The sequence below is a fragment of the Nanorana parkeri genome, unplaced genomic scaffold (genome assembly GCF_000935625.1).
Source record: "Nanorana parkeri isolate BGI_ZX_2015 unplaced genomic scaffold, ASM93562v1 scaffold216, whole genome shotgun sequence".
Taxonomy (NCBI): Eukaryota; Metazoa; Chordata; class Amphibia; order Anura; family Dicroglossidae; genus Nanorana; species Nanorana parkeri.
The window spans coordinates 1,705,390-1,722,287 of NW_017306484.1; the positions used below are offsets into that span (position 1 = coordinate 1,705,390).

Below are 16,898 nucleotides of genomic sequence, written 5' to 3' on the forward strand. Positions count from 1 at the left end.
GTCTCAGTACCGTGAATGTCACACCTAGCATACAATCCAAGAGGTCTGACATACCTGCTCGCGAATAGGGTATCTAGCATTGTGAATGCTTACCTGACCTATGCCGTGCAATGGTTCTCCGTCAGGCACTGTGACCTGTAACGCAGCCCGTTGCAATAGACAGCAGTAGCATAGAGCACTTAATAAAAACATGTCTGAACCAGGGGCTCACATTAAAGGCTGCAGGAGTAGCGTTTCAGGGCATTTAATCAGTCTGAATCCAGAGGAAGGTGCAAGCCAATGCAGGGTGCAATGGTCATCGCTAGACCTGGGAATTTACCATTAAACAGTATTCTAAAAACAAGTCTCCCTCCATTCCGGAAAGAGAAGGAGAGTCTGGGGGGCGTGAGTGTGAGTGGAAACATGGCTGCAGGAATGTACAGAAGGAGATGAAGGGGAGGATAAGAACACAAAATCCCATGAGATCCGCCCAGGGAATAATCAACTCTAACTCCCGGCGGGAAAAAGGTGAAGCCTCAAGAAGGCCCGGCTGTGCCCTCCTGAGTGGAGGAAAAGGAGAGGCAGCAGCAGCATCCTTGCCTTGCGCCCGCTGCTTCACTCTGTCGCAGAATGTCCCTCAACCTTTTTATTTTCTGCTACCCCAAAAGGCCCAAAGTGCAATCATTGGCAATCCAGGGGCAGAGGCAATCCAGCCCAGAGTTCCTTCATCTTGGTCGGGGGTGGGGTGAGTGTAGACACGGCGCCGTCTTATTGCCAGGACTGAGGGGGAAAGTTGCTGACTTCGGCGAGGTCCTGCATAGCTGAGCCCTTATGGTTATATGTCAATTTGATCCGCATGCGTAGTTGTTGCTGGAGAGAAGAAAAGGGGACAAAAAATAAGTATAATTTTAGACCATGGATTAAAAAAAAAAAATAGCTTTCTGCAAATTGTAGGAAGGCCCTTTTCTGTTCCAGCATGACTGTGCCCCTGTGCAGTTCCATAAAGTAGGGATGCACTGATACCGGTATTTCGGTATCGAGTACCTGTATTTTTTTTTGCCACTCGCCAATACCGATACCAGAAGTGCCATTAGACCAGAAGCCAGGTGGCGTGTAATGACTCGCCACCTGGCTTCCCGATTAGCGGAGAAGCCGTCCCCATGCTTCTCGTCACTATGACGAGAAAGCATGGAGATGGCTTTTTGGCCAATCAGGAAAGGAAGCCAGCTCCATGCTCCCTCATCATGAGGTGACGAGGGAGCATGAAGCTGGCTTCCCAACCAATCAGAAAGCAGGGCGCCGAGTCATTACACGGCGCCCGGCTTCCTAATTGACCAGCTTCCCGACCAATCAGGAAGCCGGGCAGCGAGTCATTACCACACTGCCCGGTTTCCTGATTGGCCGGGAAGCCGACTTCATGCTCTGTCACAAGTGACGAGGGAGCCGGCTTCCTGATACAGGAAGTATCGGGCTAGGCATCTGAGGACTTGGGCGAGTACGAGTACTCGCCCAAATACTCGGCATCGGCACCGATACTAGTATTGGTGCATCCCTACCATAAAGACATGATGGGTTTGGTGTGGAGGAACTCAAGTGGCCTCATGTGAGCCCAGAGCTCAACCCTACTAAGCACTGTTGGGATTCACTGGGGCATTGATTGTGAGCTTAAGTCCTCCCACCCAAGATCGGTATCTGACCTCACAAATGTTTTTTGGCATGGACACAAATTACCTGTGTGCGAAGGTCAATGTACCTGCCTGAGGTGTAAATAGACCATCTAACTCATAAAAGTAACCCAACACCAAGCCGACCACCATGGCCAGTGCTTCTGCTCCAAAGACATGCTGGAAGGTTAATTGGCTCCTGTCTAAATGGGCCCTCCTATGTATGTCTGAGAGATAGGGACCTTAGATTGTAAGCACCTTGAGGGCAGGGACTGATGTGAATGTGATGTACAGCGCTGCGTAAATTGTTGGCGCTATATAAATACCGGTCATAAATAAATAGTATGGAGGGGCCTATTACAGGAGACTTTTCTTACCTTCTGGGGGTTCAGAACTTTGATGACCTGTGTGACACATCCAGCATTGAAGGGTGGAAGGACATTACTGCTCGGGGACAGGAGCTGCAGCTGGAACGTCTGACATATAAAAGAATAGGGTTAAAAAACTGCTTGACCTCTAACCGAAATAATTCAAGTAGCGATTGCTATTCAATAAGTCAACGAAAAAACAAAGCAGAAGTATAAAATGCAGCAACAGCAGCTTGCTGGAGTTAGATCACAAAGATTCATTTCACTTTTTGGTTTTAGGTTACCATCCTCTGCCTTTTAAATTAAACTCTAGGCAGGTGAATAAGTACAGTCGGTACCAGTTCATGAAACATCATTTTAATATAAGATACTTTGTATTTTGCTGCATCTTACATACAATGACAGTTTGGCTCACCCCTCCAAAGCAGCATAAATAATCTGACTTTATATTAGCTTCCTAGTACAGGACGGCACATATTTATGCTGCGGGCAGGTAAGCGGTAGGTCTAACCCCACAAATGCTCTGCAACAAATTACAGGGGGTACTAAAAGGTTAGGGGATGGCACTTGTATATAGAAAACTATGATAAACAAAAGATAAGCCATCATCCCAATCATGAGATCCTCGAGCTGGTAAATTATCAGTGACTAGAACACCATTCTGCGATCTCTAGTTTCTTAAAGCTGAACTCCAGCCTCACATAGTTGTACCGGCTCCTCTCCTGGACTGAAATGGCTTCCTCTGATTTCACTGCACACTGCAAGCTTCTCATAATGTGGATTAGAAGCTGCAGCAAGTCAGATAGAGCCCGCCTCAATTCCTGGCTGGAGGACATCCAGCATTATTAAGCCTATTACCCTCCAGCCTGGCCAACCCTGGCACCCTCCTTTAATATTTTGGACTTCAGTTCTTTCCATCATAAAGCATTGCATGTGGGAGTTCCCTGATCTACATGCAAGTACATTCCGCCTAAAAAAACCCCCACCCATTTCCCCAAACTAATATCTACCGATCAAGGCATTCTGATATTTGCATAACTACTCCCAAGAGTGGAGTACTGAGGCAGGGTGCTGTGATGTTTTTAGGAACTCATGTACAGAACTATGCCAGCCCCTTCCAGCAGCCATGACCATTGAGTTTAAAATAAGGTATGTAATGGAAACAGAAAGGTTTTATTTAATAATTTCATTAGGATGCTGATCAGGGGGAGGCCGGAATCAGGAAATCCAAAATCTAAGCAGCTTTAACATGTGGGAGGCTGCTTGTTGATGAAGCATAGCTCGCATGATGCCATTATATCATCATATACCTTTGGTACTGCTGCCTGGAACACGTATTCTGTCATCTCGCTGTCTGTGCTGTTGTACGCCTGAGTTGTAATCACAGTCACGCTGGCATTTGTGCTGGACCTCTCAAAGCTGAAGTCAATTTTCAGGCCGTTCTTATTGTAAGCAATGATGGGCGGTATACCTGCAGAGAGACAAACCATAAGCTTCTGATTGCCTTCTATCATTCCCCTTTAAAGTGACCCGGCCAGGTTACAAATTATCCAGATTAAAGTTTTCTGTAAGAGAAGAAATAGTATGAGCAACCCCTCCTGGAATCTGTGTCCTACCCCCCCTCCCCCCACTGCTTTCTGTCTCTGGCATTTGACACTTCTGGAAGTGTCGGATGATTGTGCGTCCCGTTGTGCACTGTGGTTCATTCCTCCGATCCCAATGTAGTGTCACAGGGGTCAGAGGAAGGAACCATGACACACAGTGGGGGAGAAAGACATCCGAAATTCAGGGGAGTGTTGAATGCCGTAGCCTGGAACAGAGCGAAGGCAGGAGACACAGACACATGAGAGGAAAGTACAATTCTTCTTTTCTTGATATTTTTTCAAGCTGACAGGGTCACTTTAATATCCATTGGACAGGAAGAAAACTGACCTGAAATATCATTAAATAGAGGCTGCGCAGAAAGGCCGTCCAGCAAGAGTTGAGGTGCGGACATTTGGGTGACCGGCGCTGGTGGGGCTGAATAGACAAAGTGTGGAAGGAAGAAGAAACAGATAAACACACATCTGCTGAAGACCAAAACTGAGATGACTTCTACACCTAATAATATAGAGATATCCGAGGATATAACGAATCCTATGATCTACAGACTGATAGACTTATTAAAAAAACATAAAAAGGCAACCAACATAAAACCATATGAACTGGAGGAACAGAGGGGGGAGGAATCCCTGCGGGGAGTGATGACTGACAGTCACCACTCTCTGCAGAGAGATGATCGTGAGCTCAGTGATCAGCGGTTTGTGAACGATCAGTCCTTGATCTATAGAGCCGACGTGTAACAGCTGCAGTGTCACATGTTGGCTCTAACTATTGGAATGATTGCATTTCACTCTACCCCATAGCTCTCCTTTAAAGTGAACCTGTATGAATGTCAAAACCAATAAAGCAACCATGATCCAACACAGCTGCCACAATCTACCCTGACAGAAGGACACAGTTCTCTATTGCTTTGCTAACGATTTCTAACAATACTAAATGCACAATTTCTGTAGACGCACACACCTCAGAACTGGAGATAAGCTGCTTAGGTTATGCATGATGAGGTGGGGAGGGTTGGCAATCCATACCAAGAAGTTCGGGTCTTTCACATGACTACCATGCCTAGGACTGGGTGAACAGTCACGGTATGTTGTGCATTGCAGTAAGGCAGTCCATTCATTTGAATGTGCTGCCTAGTATACTGAAAAGGTGCATGCAGCATTTTTGGTAGCACAGCACAAGGCAATGCACGTTAATGCTTTGCTGCAACACACATGTGCCAAGAATGAATGGCACATCATTGCAGCAATGTTCGTACCAATGTTACCATTTGAACTTTTTAATAAAATATATGGAATAGTGAAAAATTAGGGATGCACCAATACCAGTTTTTCAGTTACGAGTACCGATTTTTAATTTTTTCCCCACTTGCCGATACTGAATACCGATACCGGAAGTCCCATTATGGAAGCTGGCCAGCGTGTAATGACTCACCGCCCAGCTTCCTGATTGGCAGGGAGACCGGCTCCATGCTTCCTTGTCACCAGGTGACAAAGAAGCAAGGAGCCAGCTTTCTGGCCAATCGGGAAGCTGGGGGCGGTTATTGACTTGCAGCTCAGCTTCCTGACCGATCGGGAAGCCAGGCTGACGAGTCATTACATGCCACACGGCTTCCTCATTGGATGGGAATCCGGCTCCATGCTCCCTGGTGATGAGGGAGCATAGACCCAATCATGCGCAGTAGTCATGAGATGGCTGGACTGGCACATTCGTGGTAGTCCATAAGATTTCTGGACTTGGAGCCTCCGATCTGCTGTGCGCTTGTGCATTTGTCTGTGAGCTTACTGGAGCCGCAGTGCGCTTCAGTGAACGGCCGAGCCCTTCACACGCCCCCGGAAATCCAGGAAAGTCACGAGTCCAGAGAACGGATATTCCGGTATCAGAATAAGTAAATCGGGAGTATTTGGGAGAGTACGAGCACTCGCCCAAATACTCTGTATCGACACCTATACTAGTATCGGTGCATCCCTAGTGAAAATCAGTCAAGTTTCTTTTTTCTTCCTGCCTGTGTTGCCCCAGCAGGAACAATTCACCCTTTATTTCCTGTTCTGGAGATATAACAATAAAGACCGTACAGTCATTCTAACCCTTCTTCACTACTCCATCCCAAACTAAAATAAAAAAAACTAAAGGATTTAAATAAACATCCATCTCCAATTTCTGTAACAGTGATGCGTGGAATAATCGCGACGACCAGTTTTGTCATGCTATACAGCACCTTCCCGGCTATGAAGCCCGTACAGGTTCTCTTTATACCATTTACTGACCTCCGAGATTCAGATCTCCAAGAAGATCTAGTAGCTCTCCTCCTACAGTGGACTGCTTCGGGGGCGGTGCGGTGGGTATGACCAGCTGAATATCATTTCCTCCTAGCAGGTCTAATAAATCATTGCCCTAATGGGAAAAAGGCAGAAAAATAGAAACAGATGCATTACGTAACCAAACCAAAATACTTCACAAGTGCGGATGACTCAGCAGACATATATTGGCACCAGCTGTGTCCTTAACTGGCTATAAATAACCTCCGCCGATTAATGTCTCACCTTTATCGAATTAGTATGTCCATTACCAATCGATAGATTAGAGTCTACAGAATCAATACAACAGAAGATCATGACCATTAAAAATGCCACAAGAGTGTGGAACTCTGCTCTTTCTTTTTTCAGGGGAAAGCATAGAACATCTGTAAGGATTGCACTGCCATCTAGGGAGTTTCTCTCATGTTTCATGTCCTAGTGACAGATCTGATGGTTATTCAAGCAAATGAGAACAAACAGCAATAAAAACCTGACAGAGGTGTGGAGTTCTACTTTAAAGCTAAACTTCAGTTGCACAAATTATGAACATGTACCCCTACACCCAAGCTCATATAAAAGGATCTATTGCTCTGTTGTCTAGAGGTTAACACAAAGTAATACTTACCTTAACCCTCAGTCCTGCAACAGCCAGAGGTTGGGTCCTCTTCTTTCCAGGATGGAATGTGGGTAGGTACTCCAAGTCATCGCTTACAATACAGGCGCAGCGGTGGCTGCTGGTATAGTATAGAGCACTTAAAATTATTGGTGGGAGCTACGAAAAATTTGTTGACCAATAGATATAGTACAGAGCACGTGATTATCGGTGGAAGCCATGCAGAACTTGTCAACCAAAGGGTGCTGCACAGAGCAGGACATTATTGGTGGGAGCCATGCAGAGCTCGTCACCATATGGATATAGTACAGAGCATGTAATTAGTGGTGGGAGCCATGCAGGTCTCGTCCCCAATGGTTACGGTACAGAGCATGTAATTATTGATGGGAGCCATGTAGAATTCGTCACCCGATGGTTACGGTACAGAGCATGTAATTATTGGTAGGAGCCATGCAGAACTAGTCACCCTATGGGCACGGTACAGCGCACATATATTGGTGGGACCCATGCAGGACTCGTCACCCAATGGGTACAGTACAGAGCATGTAATTATTGGTGGGAGCCATGCAGAACTCGTCACCATATGGATATAGTACAGAGCATGTAATTATTGGTGGGAGCCATGCAGGACTCGTCACTCTATGGGTACGGTACAGAGCATGTAATTATTGGTGGGAACCATACAGAACTCGTCACCATATAGATATAGTACAGAGCATGTAATTATTGGTGGGAGCCATGCAGGACTCGTCACTCTATGGGTACGGTACAGCGCACATATATATTGGTGGGAGCCATGAAGTGGACATAAACAAGAGGTACAAATAGTGTAAAAGAGCAAGAGTAAAGACTGATAAAAGATTTAGGACTTCGATATCCTCCCATTTATTTAGGGGAGCTCAGTAGTCTGGAACTTTCAGAGTAGAAGCTGGATAAGAAAAGTGTAAAGAAAATAGACAGATCTATGTAGAGACAGTAGAGAGTGCCCAGGCACCATTACAAACTAGGACCCAACAGACATCTACAGGATCATACAGCTTCATGAACAGCGTGCTTCAATATCTGGATTAGGTAATGTGAAATAGGATTAATAGAATGACAGGTTTGCTTTAACCTTGTGTCCGTCATGCCACAAGACACGACTAGAAGGCACTGTTGCCTGCAACCCAAATTACCTGGCTGACTGGTTGCAGAGTGGGAGGGATTGGTTTAGTGTCTATTATTCCAGGTTCCGCCTCGCCATTAGTTTGAGCTACGTCTGTTGGTCCATTCGTTAAGGACTTCTCCATTATGGGCATTCTTTCCAGCAGTGCAGGCCTGAAAAACAGCGGAGAATGGATCAAGCTCCAGAGTTTCATGGACAGCTGTGACAGATGTCATCCAGAGTCCAGTCTGGTGGACACCTCACCTCATGTGGTCATACTTCTTGAACAAAGCGTTATATTCCACAGCCCTTTGTTGCAGCTCCACATCAATGCTGCTTCCATAGATAGAAACAACCTTCTTTATACGGCTGCAGAGAACACAAGACAATCAGGCAAGGGAAAATAAGGAAACCAACTCAAATAGTCTTAAAATTATTTCCAACTGTTATGCAGAAACATTATCAGAAAAATGCAGAAACATTATCAGAAAATACATGCAAAGTCAGTAAATGTGCTTATTTAACTGTTTCTGGATTGTTTCCATGCTAGTTTACGTGAGACTTCCTGCAACCTCTCCAAGTTGGAGACTACCCATATAGGTGATTTATTATAGAGAAACTGAACAGCTAAATAAAGTCAGGCAGAGGCAAAGGAATCGTCACCAGTAATGCTTGTGGTCTCCCTGTAGCTGATCTTCTCCCATTACTGACTTACCATGCCTACTTTTGCATTGTGCAGAGGTAGTCATCTTGACAGAGGCCAAGACTTTGCTACCTCATGTCAGAGCCTCCAGCAAGAACAGTGAGCAGCACAGTAACGACTAGAGGTGCACCGAAATGAAACTGAATAAAAAAAAAAACGTCAGGCCGAAACCGAATGTTTTTTATTTTAGCTTTTTCATTTTTTTAAAATATTTTTATAAACTTAATTTTTTATATTTATTTAATAATTTTACATCCTGACTCGCTGTCACAGGAGGCTGAGCGAGCGGTGTAGGCAGGAGAGCTCAGCCTCCTGTGACAGCGCTGGCTGTCTACGCCCACACTGCTCTCCTCTGATCTGTGGCAGAAGGCTGAGCGGTGTGGGAGGTGAGACGCCGGCCGCTCACAGCGTTCTCCTCCTGCAGCGCTCGGCCGCCTGTGACAGTTTCTCTCCTCCCCGCTGGGACACAGAGCAGCGCCCAGCGTGGAGGAGAGAAAAAATGGATGCACCGCTGTATGGGCCAGAAAATGGCACTTTCGGCATTATGCTAAAAGTGCAATTTTCCGACGATATGTTTTTTAGCGGCCGATGTATCGGTTCATGCCTAGTAATGACATCCCTAAATCGCACTGCAGCCTCCGGAGTCTAGCCGTCAGAAGCAGAAGTGCCTTCGATCTCACACTACAGCTATACAGCTATGAGGCTTGTAAGCACAGGAATGCCTAGGTGCATTCACAAAACACAAAGTGCACAGCTATTTTCCAGGATTTAGAATCCCAGACTAAAAGGTAAAGTTTCCAGATACTGCTTAGGCACAATTAACATTTTTAGATGTTCCCAATAACAAATCATACTTTCTGGGTTCAGTTCCATTTTAAGAAATGCCTTCACCGACTGCCTGAGCAAGACCAATAAATCCCTGAAGTTTGTTACCCTAACTGACAAAGCTCTGCACCAATTATCTGACGTCTAGCAGAGGGGAAGCAATTTTATTGACGTATATTTCACATATTTTAGCACCTTTGAAGTCCGGAATAGAATTAAGTAGGAGTCAATGCCCTTGCAACATATATCTAACAGATGTCCATTATCTGAACAGGCATGTCCTCAAAAGATCTTGCAAAACACCGCCTGTTAATCTGACCGGTGCTACTGAAGTCATTCATGCAATGAGAGTATCTGTCCTACTTTTACTTAAAGTGCAACTAAAGGCTCTTGTATGGCAGTGTCCACTTACTATGTGATGCACAAGCTTCAATGTTAAAAAAAAACAACAAAAAAAACAACAACTTCCTTTACACTCCCTGACTGAGCCAAATCCTCCTTCATTTGTGTCTCACACACTCCCTCCCAGACCCTGCAGCTCACAGTGGGAGGGATCCACTATCGGAGGCAGTGCAGTCAATTTAGAAAGCAGTGGACAGGGCTAGGTGTAGCCAGGTGCTGACTGACAAGTTACAGGCTTGTGAATCAGCCATAGCAATGCTGACAGCCACTATCCATGCATCATTTCTCACCCCAGTGTAGTAAAAGCAGGCATAGCCTAGAGAAAAGTGGCAACAGTACTCTGAATTCAGAAACAATGCAGCCTCATTGCCACACCATTGCAAGAAGCTGCCTTAGGTGGACTTCACTGGCAGGATCAAGAGGCCTTTGTGAGACTTTGGAGGGGAACTAGAAAACTAAGTGCATATGTATACACATTTGTAATAGGATGTCATAGTTCCACTTTAAACCACACAATCACTCCCATTTTTTTTAAGCAAAGTTCCTTTTCCCATTTCGGTGTTGGTACCTACTTGACAGTGTTACTGAACCTAGTTGAGTTTTTCATGATGGCTGTCAGAGCAAAGCCTCGTGTAACGGATGTGGACATGTTGGAAATCAGGACACATTCTAGAATATCCAAAACCTCATCCTCTGTGACCTAGATAGAAATAAAATTATTCGATAATGCCATGATTTTCAGCTACAGTCAAGGCCAAAAATATTGGCACCCCTGCATTTCTGTCAGATAATGCACCACTTCGCACAGAATTATGTAGCAATTACAAATGTTTCGGCATTCTCATGTTTATTTTGTTTGTATTGGTATGACACAAAAAGTGGAGGAAAAAAAAAAGGACAAACCCGATGCATTCCACGCAAAAGTCCAAAAGTGGACCAGACAAAATGATGGCAACCTCAATTAATATTTGGCAGCACAGCCCTTGGAAAAAATAACTGAAATCAATGGCTTCCTGTGACCATCAATGAGTTTCTTACACCTTTTTACAGGAATTTTGGAGCGCCCATCTTTCGCCAACTGCTCCGGGTCTCTCAGATCGAAAGGGTTCCTTTTCCCAATCTCGCCACAGGTGCTCTATGGGATTCAGATCTGAACTCATTGCTGGCCAGTCCAGTAGTCTCCAGTGCTTTGTCTGCAGCCATTTCTGGGTGCTTTGGGTCATTGTCCCATGACCTCTGACGGAGACCCAACTTTCTGACACTGGGCCCTACATTGCACCCCAGAACTCTTTGGTAGTCTTCAGGTTTTATAATGCCATGCACACAGTCAAGACATCCAGTCCCTGAAGCAGCAAAGCAACCCCCAAACATCAGTGAACCTCCACCATGTGTGACTGTACGGACTGGATTTTTTTCTTTAAAAAAGGACTCAATTCTTTTTCTGAAAACAGTAGAATGATGGGCTGCACCAAAAAAGCTGTCATTTTGTTTCATCAAAAAGCTGTTACTTTTGTGTCATAACAATACAAAAAAAAGAAATAAACATGAGAATGCCTAAACAATTGCAATTGCAACAATTTTCTGCGAGGAGTGATGCCTTATCTGACAGAAATGCAGGGGTGCCAATATTTTTGGCCATGACTATATGTCCTTTGCTGTGTGACAATATCATACCTGAATGGGCTCCTCTTCTTCGCATTGGCCAGATATTAGCAGGTCTCCATATTCTCCAATGCACCAGGACCCTACCTGGACCAGTGGTTGCTGTGGGATGACAATGACATCAGATTTCATAGCAGTTCAATGACGTGACATACAACTGCTGGAGAACAGCGCCATCATGTGGGCACACTGATTATTACATGTAGCGCAGGTATAATCTACCTGAATCAATGAATATGAATCACAGTAGGATAAACCACATTTTTCCCCCTTATCTTTTGGTATGTTCAATTGCAATACAGAACTAAACCTGTACAACAGCTGGGAAGCATACTGAGAAAGCCACACGATACACAGTTGTGCAGATATGCAATGCATACAATACCTTTAACTTGTAATTTTACAGTGTTTGAATTTAAAATATGAAAGTTCCCAAAGCATTGTGCTTCCCAATGCTTTAGACTGACAACAAACAGCCTGAAGCATTGTGAAACACCCATGTTTCACAATGCTTCAGGCTGAGAACACTAAACCCATGCTTCAGCCTGACAACCCTAAACCCATGCTTAAATTAAATTTTAAATTAAACTTAAATTAAATGTTTCCTGTAATTTTTCCCAATGCAACTTTTACATCATTTGCATGCCACCCAAAATATACACTGCAAAAAATAATCAAAGTTTTCAGATTACAATTAAATCATATTAGAGCAACTTTTATATATTATGTAGCGGAACGGTAAAGCTCAAAGTGAACACATCTGTTCTTCTTTAAAGAAAGCTTTATTCCCATTGCAGTGCATGGAGTAGAAAAAAAATGGTGTAAATTGTTAGCATGACATCAAGATGAAGTCAAGTTGATGAGGGAATAAGCACAATGGCAAATCAAAGATTTGTGATGGCTAAAAAATTTTTAATGACCTTGCATTCATTTACTATAGCAGTCTGCCTTCCCTCCATACTCAGAGGAAGTGCTGCAAGGTCACTCATAGCTTCATATGCCTTCTATAGAAACAATGGACAACAATTGTGTTCACAGCAATTTGCTACAGACACCATTATGGAGCACTGTTTAGCAAGACTGAAAGCCCTGGAGCTGACAGTTTCAGCTCCTGGGCTTAACGCTGAACCCCGGCTATCACGGGCCACCAGCTAAGGCTCGCAGGAGCCACTAAGATTAAGACTCAAATGTTTAAAGCCCAACTCCGGACACAATTCATGGGCTTTAACCCCTTTGTGACTGACTACGTACAGTGTACGTCACCAGCATCGGGGCTGTTTAAACAGACTCCCGGTGACTTTTGCCGCCGGGACTCTGTTTAAACTTGTAGAGCCGACTGTCGGCTTTACATCAGTCATGAAGGGGTTAAAGAACATGCAAGTACAAAAAAATACCTGTTGATCCGTCAGAAATGCACTTGGCCCATAAGCCTGGTTGTGGGCTGACAATACACAACATTTGCAAGGAAACCCCTACCAATTTTGTTTTGCTAAACTAATGATAGAGACGATTGGGGGAGCCAGGTCCTCAGTGACAACATCTTTTCACCAGAGACAAAGGAAACCATTACTTTGTTTTATTCTACAATCTCTACCAAAAAGTGAAGCACCATTACTATTCACGGTGTTCTAAGACCGGGATGTTGTCAGTTTATTGAAGATCAGCACAGAGAATCAGACGATGGATCACTCAACAATCATCATGCAACAATCCCAAGGCCTGTGCAGAGGGCAGAATTAAAGGGGGAACACCAGCTACCATGTTGTTTCAAGCGATAGAGTACGTTTTAAAAATAAGCACTTATGTGTTGTTAAAGAAACATTGTCACTTAACTCACCCTTTACCCAGCAGGATATACTCAGCGACTGGAGCTCCCTCACCGCTTACCCATTCCCTCTGGTGGATGACATTACTGAGCACCCTCTTCAATATGGCAATTGGCCGGTCAGGCCAGACCACTGTTACATGGGGGAGGTCATGTGCCAACTATTCGGAAATCACTGCTCAATTACAGCAACAAAAGCTCTGATGAAGTGAGGGGCATGCGTAGGTGGGTATATCTTGCTGGGGAGGTAGGCTATCAGGAGACAATGCCCCTTTGCCCTAAATGCACCAAGTGAAAGTGTCTCTCTTAAAATTACTCTGTCACTGTAAAAAAATGGCAACAAGTATAATTATAGGCACCTAAAACCAGCACATACTTCCAGCAGATATTATTGCTTCCTGCACGCCTGAATGCTGTGCCACTTAATGTCTTTTCAAGCCACTCTTGTGAAGGGAAACCCTATAGGCATGGTTTAGTTTTTATCTGGTGGCTATACCAGTTTAGATATATTACATGTACATAAACTCCAAATCTATTTTTCAATATGTTTAGCATCGCACCTCACTGTATTCAGCTTTCTTAAGCAAATCGTTTTTGATTGCAAAGCTTCTTACCTGGAGATCCTACCAGTAACAGCACTTCCTGTTGTAGCCTGACGACACTAAACCAATGCTTCACAATCAGCAGAAGCTGTCAGCCTGCCACACAGGTTACTTCAGTTGGTCGTCGGGCTGCCAATCTGGAAGACCCGATATGCAGGCTAACAGGTAACTAAAGAAGTGCACATGGCAGGCTGACAACTCTGCTAATAATTGCAAAGCAGAGATTTAGTGTTGGCAACCTGTACAAGTGATGTTACTGGCAGGATCTTCAGGTAAGAAACTCTACCACACTTCATTGGTGGGCCTATTAGTTCTACCAGATTGGCAGCCCAATGGTCAACTGAAGTAACTTGTGTGGCAGGCTGACAAAGCTTCTGCTGATTGTGAAACATGGTTTAATGTTGTCAGGCTAAAGCATTGGGAAGCATGGGTTTAGTGTTGTCAGGCTGAATGATTGGGAAGCATGGGTTTAGGGTTGTCAGCCTGAACCAGTGTGAAGCATGGGTTTAGTCTTATCAGGCTGAAGCATTGGGAAGCATGGGTTTAGTGTTCTCAGCCTGAAGCATTGTGAAGCATGGGTTTAGTGTTGTCAGGCTGAATCATTGGGAAGCATGGGTTTAGGGTTGTCAGCCTGAACCAGTGTGAAGCATGGGTTTAGTCTTATCAGGCTGAAGCATTGGGAAGCATGGGTTTAGTGTTGTCAGGCTGAAGCATTGGGAAGCATGGGTTTAGTGTTCTCAGCCTGAAGCATTGTGAAGCATGGGTTTAGTGTTGTCAGGCTGAAGCATTGGGAAGCATGGGTTTAGTGTTCTCAGCCTGAAGCATTGTGAAGCATGGGTTTAGTGTTGTCAGGCTGAAGCATTGGGAAGCATGGGTTTAGTGTTCTCAGCCTGAAGCATTGTGAAGCATGGGTTTAGTGTTGTCAGGCTGAAGCATTGGGAAGCATGGGTTTAGTGTTCTCAGCCTGAAGCATTGTGAAGCATGGGTTTAGTGTTCTCAGCATGAAGCATTGTGAAGCATGGGTTTAGTGTTGTCAGGCTGAAGCATGGGTTTAGTGTTGTCAGGCTGAAGCATTGGGAAGCATGGGTTTAGTGTCATGGAAACATGCAACTGTAAGACAATGCCAAATATACTGAAAGATATTTTTAAAGTGTATGCTAACTGAAAATCTAAGTGTCAACACCAAGGAAAGTTCTGAATGTTAGTTGTTCAGGTTAGCCCTGTTTACCTGGGAGATGTCATCCAGAATGGCCTTGTAGAGTTTCTGTACAGTATATTCGTGCATCTCAGCGCTATTAGTAATCAGCTGAATGAGATTAGGAACCGCATCATCCCGTACGTAGCTTCCAGCCTACAAACACACGCAGGAAAAAGGGAAAAAATCAGAAAACTAATCCATAAAGACTGGACACAGACAATCACTACCTCTTTCAACTCCAGCCATTCAATATCCAAATATATAATGTACATATTTTACCAATAAAGTTGATACTCTTAGCAGAGGTTTACAAAGGGCGTGTTTCTACCCCCAAAAGGGCTTTTTAACTTGTATTTGTCATGCAGATAAGCATACCAGGGTAAGGTGCACCCAAGACCAATTTGGCAAGTAAGATTTGGGTTGCAGAAGGGTACTGGAGCACCTTGAAAGAAACCAGTTAAATATTGGAAGGAGTTACAAATCCCACCAATAATTACCACCAAGATGCCATAAATATTGAATGTAGCCAAGAATGAGAGGACATATACAAAAGGTTTTAGTCGGATCCTGAGATAATTAAAGAGGATTTCTCATCCAGGTAAAAAAAAATTAAAACAAATTGAGAAATATAATATAATATATATATATATATCTATATATAAAACATCACGGTTTCCAAAAGATGAGCAGGCGGGACCCTGGCGACAGAACTGCTGGACCCAGAGGAAAATTGAACATGCCTAGAGTAGCATTAAATTCTTGTGCATTCCATCATGTAGCACCCACAAGATAAAATTCAAACCCATTGATAGTCCAGGAAGCATCCGCTCTGGACGTTTTTTTTTAAAAGGAGACTCAAGACACATCTACTAAGGCAGCTTATAGCAACACCTGACAGATCCTTCTCTTTAGATATCCCAACACCAATTTGACAAGCGCTTTAATTCCCCAGGGAGGAATATTCTTTCCTTTATAAATAAATACTTTATGAGCTCTTTGGATGTCTCATTCCAAAAAACCATGAGCATTAATGTGGAGTTTAACTCTGCGTACGGATGTTGATGAAGACCAGGCTCACCACCAGGGTTCCGATTCATTCCAAAGGTGTTCAGTAGGGTTAAAGGTCAGAGCTCTGTGCGGCCCACTTCAGATCCTACATAAACAGGCTTAGTGCATAGGGACACAGTCATGCTGGAACAGAAAACGGTCTTCACCAAACTGTTGTCACATGACTGGGACTGTACAATTGTCTAAACCTCTGTATACTGTAGCATTATCAGCACCCTTCACTGGAATAAATTGAAAGCGATGATTTAAAGGGGGGACTATACACCCCTAAAGTGTATTCTCTAGTCACAAACATGCACATCAGCCAGGGGTAAACACCTGAATATTGCAGAAGCACAGCAACAGGCTATGAAAGGAGAACCGCTCCAGGAAGTTACCAGCAGTTGCAAAACTTTTGCAGCACTTATGAAGGGGTCAGGGTGTGTGATCAGGACCTGCATTTCTCAACAGCTATAATCATGAACACATTACATTTTATTATTATTATTCAGGATTTATATAGCGCCAACAGTTTGCTCAGCATTTTACTTTATGAATAACACTACTACTTACCGTAGTGAGAACTCTCATTATTGTGTCTATGTGCCACCGCTTTGATGGTGCATACCTGGAAACAGTAAATAAAAGAAGTAGAATGAGTTTTAATGTAAGCTTGACACTTAAGGCATGTGCATTGCTCTGTGTAGATCTGCAGAGTGACAGTTGCCGATACTGCCTTGGTTCTATGGGAAGCAACGTACTTCTCAGCTGCTAAGAAGATGCCGGAGGCACAGTCGGCTTTGAATTCCGGTTCACAAGAGTCCAAGAAGTAAAGCAACTCCTTCATCATGCCGCGGATGTTGTTGCCATTCACCAGTGCAAAACTCAGCTCCATAGCTCGCCTAGGATGAGAAGGGTTTAATAGACATTGTGTGTAAGAGAGTGAAATGTGTAAATCGAATGTAAG

At 44.1% G+C, this 16,898-nt stretch overlaps 1 protein-coding gene across 4 annotated transcripts in view; it reads right to left on the reverse strand.

Annotated features, from left to right (window-relative positions):
* Positions 1–622: 622 nt before the first annotated feature.
* The window catches only part of AP1G1 (adaptor related protein complex 1 gamma 1 subunit), a 34,655-nt gene continuing 18,379 nt past the window's right edge, over positions 623–16,898 (reverse strand). For 2 of the 4 annotated variants that reach the window (XM_018555888.1, XM_018555885.1), the window contains 12 exons: positions 16,693–16,833; positions 16,505–16,559; positions 14,915–15,037; positions 11,272–11,361; positions 10,170–10,297; positions 7,932–8,036; positions 7,699–7,840; positions 5,881–6,007; positions 3,944–4,030; positions 3,322–3,482; positions 2,021–2,119; positions 623–849 (listed from right to left, as the gene is read on the reverse strand). In XM_018555888.1, the coding sequence (XP_018411390.1) occupies positions 748–849; positions 2,021–2,119; positions 3,322–3,482; positions 3,944–4,030; positions 5,881–6,007; positions 7,699–7,840; positions 7,932–8,036; positions 10,170–10,297; positions 11,272–11,361; positions 14,915–15,037; positions 16,505–16,559; positions 16,693–16,833 (1,360 nt within the window). In that variant the 3' untranslated portion in view covers positions 623–747. Of the gene's footprint in view, positions 850–2,020; positions 2,120–3,321; positions 3,483–3,943; positions 4,031–5,221; positions 5,228–5,528; positions 5,534–5,876; positions 6,008–7,698; positions 7,841–7,931; positions 8,037–10,169; positions 10,298–11,271; positions 11,362–14,914; positions 15,038–16,504; positions 16,560–16,692; positions 16,834–16,898 lie in introns of all 4 variants that reach the window. The other 2 variants (XM_018555887.1, XM_018555886.1) reach the window with 2 other exon arrangements.